The sequence below is a fragment of the Magnolia sinica genome, chromosome 13, assembly GCF_029962835.1.
Source record: "Magnolia sinica isolate HGM2019 chromosome 13, MsV1, whole genome shotgun sequence".
NCBI lineage: Eukaryota > Viridiplantae > Streptophyta > Magnoliopsida > Magnoliales > Magnoliaceae > Magnolia > Magnolia sinica.
In genome coordinates, this window is record NC_080585.1 from 75,326,151 (window position 1) to 75,335,583 (window position 9,433).

At 41.3% G+C, this 9,433-nt stretch overlaps 1 protein-coding gene across 1 annotated transcript; it reads right to left on the minus strand.

Moving 5' to 3' along the window:
* Positions 1 to 309: 309 nt before the first annotated feature.
* Positions 310 to 8,466, minus strand: LOC131223866 (trans-cinnamate 4-monooxygenase-like). Its single transcript, XM_058219394.1, has 4 exons — positions 8,086 to 8,466; positions 4,185 to 4,635; positions 2,084 to 2,220; positions 310 to 1,465 (listed from the first exon to the last, which is right to left on the minus strand). The coding sequence occupies exons 1-4, from the start codon at positions 8,417 to 8,419 to the stop codon at positions 867 to 869; spliced, it is 1,521 nt and encodes a 506-aa protein (XP_058075377.1). The 5' UTR covers positions 8,420 to 8,466; the 3' UTR covers positions 310 to 866.
* Between the last annotated feature and the right edge of the window lie 967 nt (positions 8,467 to 9,433).

Here is a 9,433-nt window from a genome sequence, read left to right on the forward strand (position 1 = left end):
CATGGGAAATAATGATTTTTTTTTTAATCCCATCCCACCTAATACCGTGGGATCGGTCCGGCCAAACAGGCCCTTACCAGCTAGATCTGCTCGTGTCCAGCCCTACTTACCGGTAAGCCATAGGCGATAGGCCATGGGTCATGTACATCCCTACTTACCGGTAAGCCATAGCCGATAGGCCATGGGTCCACGTTTGGCGGTCGAAGTTGTTATCAGAATGGCTAAATTATATAGCCAATCACTCCCGATGCTTAGTTCTCATCCAGGCCTAAACTAATCAACAATCCAGATCACTGTACCAGTTTGCCACATGTGCAGTTTTACATAGTGGCATATTTCTGCATCTTATTATAAAGCTGTAGTTTGCCCTTATTAAATCACACATTTACTGTCTTATCCCCACCGTTCCTCACAGATTAACAAGACAAGTGAAGAATGCTGATGGCACTGAAATCAAGTACACCTTTTGGCACTCGTCTCTCACACATCCCAACGTGGCAAACACGTTAAGGATCTAGCCGCTCATATAATGGGCCCCAACATCAGATGCATTAATGTCCCAGATATCTAACGTGATCTGATAAGATTGATGGTATATGTTGAAATGGAATGGATGGCAAACAGAAGCTAACCAACAACCCACATTCAACACAAGCGCCTGGCCCACCTGATCATCCAATCCGCCTAAATTTTGACATATGGCATCTAAACGATGGACCAGCCCTATGAGCGGCTTCAATATGGCACACGTGTGCCAAAAAGTGTGCAACTGTTGCAGTGAACTTAGCATTCCTCACGAAATTTAACAAAAAAAAAAAAAAAAAAAAAAAAAAAAAAACACACCAAGACACTAATCTTGGTTGCACTCAAAACACTCTAGGCTTTGCAACAATGGTGGAATGCTTGAAAATGTGGAGGCTGAATTGCCCGCCTTTCTCAGTCACGTCGAGTTTTTGCTGTCCAGGCGGCGGCAACAGTTCAAAGTTCTGCACCAGGCCTCCCAGTGTGATGCCCAGGATCGGCAGCGCAAGTATGATTCCAGGGCAACTCCTGCGTCCTGCACCGAACGGTAAGTAACGGAAATCGTTACCGCTGGCTTCAACCTTCGATTCTTCCTCCAAGAACCGCTCCGGCCGGAACTCTTCAGGGTTCTTCCAGTGCTTCGGGTTGTTAGCGAGCCACCACGCGTTAACAAGGATCTTGCTCTCGGCAGGGATGTCATAGCCTGAGAGCTTTTCATCGTTGAGGTTCATGTGTGGGACTAACAGAGGGATTGCCATCCGGAGGCGCAGTGTCTCCTTGATGATCGCCTGGAGGTATGGGAGCTTATGCATGTCAGGCTCAGTGATCTGGACACCTGGGCCGAGTACAGTGTCTAGCTCGACCCGGAGCTTCTGTTGTATCTCTGGATGGTTCACGAGCTCAGCGATGCCCCACTCAATCGACCACAGCGTTGTTTCGATGGCTGCATACGTTGCATGCATCGCATGCACAGTCTCATTAGTATAGTGAGAATCATAGTTTATTTTTTATAAAAAAACGCGAGAAACTTGAGTTGACTCGACTATATTTCACTAAGACATGAGATAACTCAATCTGCTCTTGACTCAGTCAAGACTCGAGAAAAACATGGAAAGAGTTGAGAGGGGATGCCCTCCCTTAATTATCCTGGGGGCCACAGAGTCCAGATACAGACCCTTCATTTGCCCTGGCTGAAAGGTCAGGACAAATCACGTTGTTACGCAACTCAGGTGGGCCCCAGGGCAACCATACTTTTTGATGTGGCAGCTGTTTTGCAATTCAGCTCTTCTTCTTGTGCTATGGACCATCATATGGTTTTGGATTGAGCTGATTTTCCCTCGGGCTCCCACCATAATCAAAATTGACTATTGACCACCATATTCAATTTTCCGAGCTCGGCCAACATCTATCCATTCATCAGAGGCCTTGGTTTGTCTAAGCAATCTGATTTTGGGCCCAAATACCATCTGCACTAGGCCCCACTATTTGGATGGTTTGGATCCAGGAACATGCATACTCAACAGTACTCTAGTTAGAAAAGGAAAGATAGAATTAGCTTTACCAGCAACGTTGATGTTTTCCACTATGAAAAGTACATTATCTTCGTTGATTTCTCCCTTCTGCTGGGCCTCGATGATGTGATCAATGGCACATTTTAGCCCTGACTCGCTTCTAGAGATTTTGGTGCTTGCAAGCTTCCTATAAAACATTAGTATATATGCATCGTATCAAAGATGGGATGGTCACATACACCCGTAAAAAAACTGATATTTCATCATAGATATTTGTAATGTCAAGCAAAAAGAGGAGACTGATATATCCAAACAAAGGATGGGATAGTCATCACCATGCAATCTTCCTGTGGGCCCCGCTGTTTATAGAATGTGGCTCGAAAACCACCTGAACTGGACAACTTAATCTTACGATTTTGTTCGAAGCTGCCTAGCTCCTTTTTGGCCGTCCATTTTATTTGTTATTAATTGGACGGTTGGGGTAACGTATTCGGCATTATCTCTCGGCCATGCTCCATCCATATCAGGGTCCAAGATTTCTTCTGTTGGGATTATTATCTTGAAAGCGTTGTGGTTGAGTTTCGACACCCACGTGAAGTGTATCTTGCCTAATTTTGCAATAACTTCTATTCCAAAACTGCCGTGGGAACTTCCCATGAGTTCGATCTGTGTGGGCCCCACCGTGATGCGTGTCGAACATCAACACCGTGCATTTGATGGGTCCCCTTTAAATTTAGGATATGCCAAAAATCAGCCGTATATGGAACTCAAGTGGGTGATGCCATCTAAAATCATGTGAAGACATGACTAAAACATATAAAATCACTTGGTGGGGCCTACCTAAAATTTGGATACGTCTGAAACTTGGTCTGACCACTCATCCAAGTGGGACACATATAATGGATGGGCTGGATTTGTGAATTACATCTCAGTGGCCAACAATTGATTATGAATGTTTTAATGGAAGGGTAATCTTCTCAACTTTTATATGTGGTGTGGCCCACAAAAGTCATGGATTGATTTGATTTTTAAGCCCCAGGCCCACCATGGAATGGTGCATCTGACTGATGGGGTAGATGTTAGACATGTATCCCGGTTCCCATGAGGTTGACCGCATGGAACCATTTCCATATATATATAAAGACATATATGAGTGCATGACACGTGTCCTCGCTTATAATGGCAGATGTTTAAATATTTTATAAATACCCAACCAGTTTCTAATATTTATATACCCTTCTACATATGGTGGTGATATTTTTAAATAGCTTCTAACCTGCTGTCAACAACTACGTACGGGGGAGGTGTTTATAACTATCAGTATTGGGGCCATATATATATATATATATATATATATATATATATATACACTAAAATGTTTTTAAGGTAGGGCCCATGGTGTGGTCCACCTTAAAAAAAAAAAAAAAAAAAACAAAAAAGTAGGGCCTGTGGTTAGGAAAACCAGACCACTGCTCATGGGCGCCGCTCGGTGGATCCCTGACTGTGGGGCCCACCATGATGCATGTGACTTACATCCACGCCGAATCCGTTTGGCAGATCATTTTAGGACATGATCCGAAAAATGAGGCAGATCCAAAACAGTGGTGATTGAATACCCACCGCTAAAAACTTCACAGGAAACCGTGGTGATTGAATACTCACCATTAAAAACTTCTTGCGGGCCACCCGAATGTGTTTTTACCATCCAATCTGTTGATAAGGTCACAAAGATCTGGATTAAGGGGCCACACAGATATCAGCTTGATCCAAGACTTTTGTGGCCCATAAGAAGTTTTTAATGGTCAATCACCACTATTTCCTGTGGTGTAGTCCACCTGAGATTTGGATCTGCTTCCCTTTTTTAGAATCATGAAGTAAAATGAGCTGTCAAAGCAGATGGACGGAGTGGATTTAAGGCACATACATCAAGGTGTGCCCCACAGATATACACCCACCCATTGCTGATATGTGTCCACTATGGATGATTGACCATTGCCTGACCCCAAGACCTTCCAGATTTGAAGTTACGAAGCTATCAATCTTGGGACCTTTTAATTTTCAGCAGATTGGAGCAAACCTGAAGGGGAGGTCCTCTATCAAAATCATTTAGTAAGAAAAGAGAAGAAAATAAGAAAAAGAAATTAAACTCACTTCCTTTCCTCAAGGAAATAGTCCTTAAACAACTGCAACCTCCTTTCTTTCACATCCTTGCAAATCTTCAAATACCCTCTCAAGAAGGGCCTCAGAATCGGTATGAAATCTCCGTAGTTATATTCGAAGCTTTGAGCCAGCCTACTCCTCTCCCCATTCAACACCCTCAGCTTCATGAACAACGGATCTTCTTCGCTCTCGAACCTCCGGTCGAACATTATCCTGTACATGTTGTTGTACATCATTAGCTGCAGCCTCCTTCTCAGCACTATCCCTCCTGTCGCCGCCTCTGGATTCTTCCTTACATCCTCCACCACTCGCGATATCTCGTCCTCCCACCCGTAACGGTACTGCTGGACAACCTTGTTCGTGAAGAATGGGACGGTCATGATCCGACGCATCTTGCGCCAGTGCTCACCATAGACGGTGAACACCATGTCTTGGCCCTTGTCTGCAATGTTCCAAATGAAAAACATCGTCACCTCAGATGGCCCATTGGAACTGAAAATGTGGGCCACTCTGGTACATTGATTCAGATCATTGGACTTTTTAGTAGGTGGGCCACTCTGGTACATTGATTCAGATCATTGGCTGTGGACAGTCTAGGCCTACCTAACGTTGACAACTATTGGCGATTTTTTTTTTTTTAATTTTTTTTTAATTTTTAAAATTTTTTTTCTCTCTCAAAATCTCATGGTATTTTTGCAAAAAAATAAACTAACAATATTATCAGTACAAGATTTCAAAGTACTGGTAGTTTTGAATTTTTTTTTTCCGTGTACCTAAAATTATACAAATTTCTAAATAATTTCATTACATAATTATATATTAAATTTAGAATTATTCATTAATTTATAATAAATATTTATTTATTTTAGCAATATTCTTGATAATATCTAGAGAAAAACTGCAAAAAAAAAAAAAAAAATCTCTCAAGAAAATTTCAAGAACAAGATTTGTCAATATGCTACCCAATAAATGAATCAGCCTTATTTTCATCCCTAGTGATCTTGATCTTGGTGTGGCCTATCTTTTACAAAGTCCAGATGTCATACACGAGAGTGACACACGATGGCATGTATTAAAATTTTGTCACTCTCGCATGTATTAAAATTTTAAAAAATTATATTATGAAAATTTGTAACTTATTTATTTTATTAACAATCCACAGAAGATGTAGGAAAATCCTAGCTAACAGATATGTGTTAATAACAGATGCTGATTCTAATCTACCTAATATACTCTAATAGCGTAAAAGTGGGGCCTCATCGTACACCCATTAACAATCGTCATCCAAACATGGTGGAATATGGGAGCCCCGGCGTGCATTGAAAATGAGGACATACCTTGTGATTTCTGCTCAATTGTTTAGACGGTGGAAATTGATATAGTTCCAAGTGAGACCCCACATATGAGATATTTGATACTCTGGCTTCATATGATGCTTGATACGCAGGCACTTGGAAATGGTACACATGGCAAATATTAATCTAAGTTAAACCAATTAAATTGTGGAACTCTTATTATAAAAATTAGATTGTTTTAAAAATACTAACCTTTGATTCATGGACACCTGGTTTTCGAAATAAGATAATTGGATATTTTCATTTTTAACCGTCCAACAAACATCCGATAATCTAATTGCTCATAATACATCTAAACTGGTGCCTATAATTTGAAAGGTTGAGTCTTAGCTAATCATATGCCATGTATGCAATTTTTAATAAGTTCCTAACTGCCCGTGCTTTCTCTGATTCATAATTATAATTATTTATAATTGGAGGCTCGGAAGTTGTGTGATCAGTGTGCACTGAGACCTCATTTCTAATAGAGATGATTTTGCCTCTCAGGATCTATCCAACATATGTGCCGCCACCCACTGGGGCCCACATGATGAATGGTCCAAATATTGGAACCTTTGTCCATATGTAGACTATATGTTATACGGGCAACTGCCGGAAATTTATGCCTAAACGGATGGTTGAGACCCATCACTATTTGTATATACTAATTGGATCCTCATTTTATGTCTAAATTCGCTGCTTTCTTCCTCTCTCTCAATTTAATAAATCCTACATGGCTTGAAAATCTCTCTCTCTCAATTTAATAATCCTACATGGCCGGTGATGTAGGGATGAACGTGATGAGGTCGATCACCGTCTTCCTCAAGGATAATTGCTTAGAATCTATGAAGCTTCTCTGAACTTCTCACAAAGACTTTTTGAATCCACGAGAAAAAAAAATAGAAATAAATTTAAGATATATGAAAGAAACTTGTTGAATGTTGATAAATGAGTTTACAATCCTTTAAATAGGAATATCAAGACTTGAATAAGTTTAGGAATTAAACTATAACTAAAACTCCTAGCTTACTATAAATAGCAAATTTAGTAAGTGTGCTATGTGGCTTAACCACGTTGCCCAATGGATGAAGAGTTATAATCAAACTAAAACTTACTAAAAATATTAAAAATAGAAATAAACATGGAATTTGACTGTCGATCTAATGGAATCTCCGAAATTCAGCACGAGCAACCCGGCTATGCCTGGTTGGTTGGCAAAAGTAGCTCGTTCTACTCCAAAATCATATATGATACGTCAAGTAACTCATTCCGATTTGCGAGACATATATGTTTTAAAGTTCTGACGGTCTTGATGACTTATGCTTTTTGACTGGGCCTTCTCTGATCCATCTTAGACATGAAAGTGCCCATGATCCGCTCTACATCAGCCGGTGACCACTCTCTCTCTCAATTTAATAATCCTACATGGCGTGTAACCATTGAACTCTCTCTCTCTCTCTCTCTCTCTCTCAATTTAATAATCCTTCATTGATTGTAACCATCGAAGAGTTTTTGTAATTTGATTAATTAACTAAAGAATGGTCTACTCCTACATGGCGTGTAACCATTGAACTCTCTCTCTATCTCTCTCTCTCTCTCTCAATTTAATAATCCTTCATTGATTGTAACCGTCGAAGAGTTTTTGTAATTTGATTAATTAACTAAAGAATGGTCTACTCATGTTAATATACAAATCAAAACAATGGACGCATCTCTACGAGAAAATGCCACCTCCAACTGGTTGCATGATAACCTACCTACCGTCCACCCATTGTATAACTTTCAACATGTTTTGTGCGTTTGCGTTGGACAATAAGTTACTGTCCACCTCGAAAATATGGCATGTGCGTGCCACATCTGACCTGTCCAATAGGTTGACCCCATCCACTCATCAAGCATCGCACTTGGATTTTATTTATTTATCAATAACCACACATTTTTCTATGATGGGGCCCACTTGATGAGTTGACAGTTCGATGTGGCACGCACAAGATAGGTTGGAAGTTATGGGCTGGGTGGAAAATAGGTTACTGTCCACCCACCGGATTACTTTCAACATGTCATATGTGTAACATCCAATGCATCCAATAGGATAGAAATCAAGCCCATCTATTCATCACAGAGCCCACACTTATATTGTTATTTATCAGTGGCTATGCATTATTTCATTTTCATGGTGTGATCCACTTGATATGGGTGAATAGGGTTGATTTTTGCACAAGGTGATCCTGATGGTTGGGACAAGCTATGGACAGGATGGATGCAGCAATCATATGATACATTTGAAGTTATCCGCTGGGTGTACGGTATCTTATGGTCCAATCATTTGTATGTAATGTGTATGTATAATAACTTGTATATATCCCATTAACGCCATTGTTTTTGGGAAGTCTTGTGTAAATAATATCAGCCATAATACTTGTAAGAGTTAATTATTTATACAATGGCCGCTTTCTCCAAAGATAACGCCGTTTATTTAATTGGTGTCAAAATGCAGAGTGGAGAGCTTCTACTGTTATGACAGCGGTTACAACGTCCGTTTAGGGAAGCATGCATACCTGTGAAGATGTCGAAGACTACGTTGCGAGTGCGGGAGCCGAACTCGACGCCTTGAGTATGAAGGACTTCTTTGGCGAGATCGGGAGAGGAGACGACGACGAGGTTGCGCTGGCCCATGCGGAGGAGGAAGATCTCTCCGAAGCGGTGAGCCAGGTCAGTGAGGTTCCTGTGGTTGAGATCATCGCCCACCTGGAGCCAGTTGCCGAAGACTGGTATGGGGAACGGGCCCGGCGGAAGCTTGAAGCGCTTCCCGCGGAGGGTGGAGATGAGAGCAGCGAGGATGATGGAGAAGAAGGTGGCAAGGAGGGCCTTTTCTAAGAAGACGAGATCCATGGCTGACAGAGAGAGAGAGAGGTTTGCTCTGATAGCTTGAGGGGGAATTAATGGAAGGAGGGAGAGTTTTATAGGACGCGGATAGCGTACCGATTAACTCAATACGCAATATCGGACTTAGTAAACTCTGTGGGGTCCACTGTGATGTATGTGTCTTATCCGTGCTGCGCTGTCCATCCGTTTTTCCAATGAGCCAAAAATTTAATCATATCCAAAGCTCAAGTGGACCCTACTACATGAAAGCAGTAGGAATTGAAAGGTAAGCATTCAATGGTGGAAGTCATTATCCCACTGTTTCCTGTGGTGGTGTGGTCCCCTTGAGATTTGTATATGCTTCAATTTTTGTATCAAGATTTAAAATGAGCTGGTGAAACAGATGGACGGCGTGGATAAGATACATACATCACGGTGCCCCTACATGGTTTACTCAGCGCGCAATCGGCGTCCGGTTTAAGGTTCGGTAAATTGTGGTGTTAATTCCAAGGACAATGAGGACAAAAGAGCGGTTGATATCTAACGGAAACGTTAAGTTTGTCTAACGGAGTTAGGTAGTAGAATTTTATTTTTTATTTTTTCCAAGGGACTTTGGCCCTACTGACCTCAATGTTTAGACAAATTACATCGGTGGGTACGATGTTCCATATATTCTAAGAGTGGCCTTCTGATAAGGTTTGAAGATTTTTTCGAATAAAAATGCCTTTGTCCTTGGTTTAAGAGTTGTATGGTCTGGGAGTGAAATAGAAGTCACCTGCTGCTTCAACGCCCGATAAAGCGATGGATCGGCTACTCCCCTTACCACCAGCTAATGGCTGGTGCTCGGTGGCTGCTAGGACCCACCACTGTGTATGTGTTTCATCCATGTCGTCCATATATTTTTCCATATCATTTTATGGTATGAGACCAAAAATGAGCTATATCCCAATCGCAAGTGGACCACATTATAGGAAACAGTGTTGAATGAGCATCGTAGACCATTAATATGATCCTTCTCATTTTTGGGATTGAGCCCTAAAA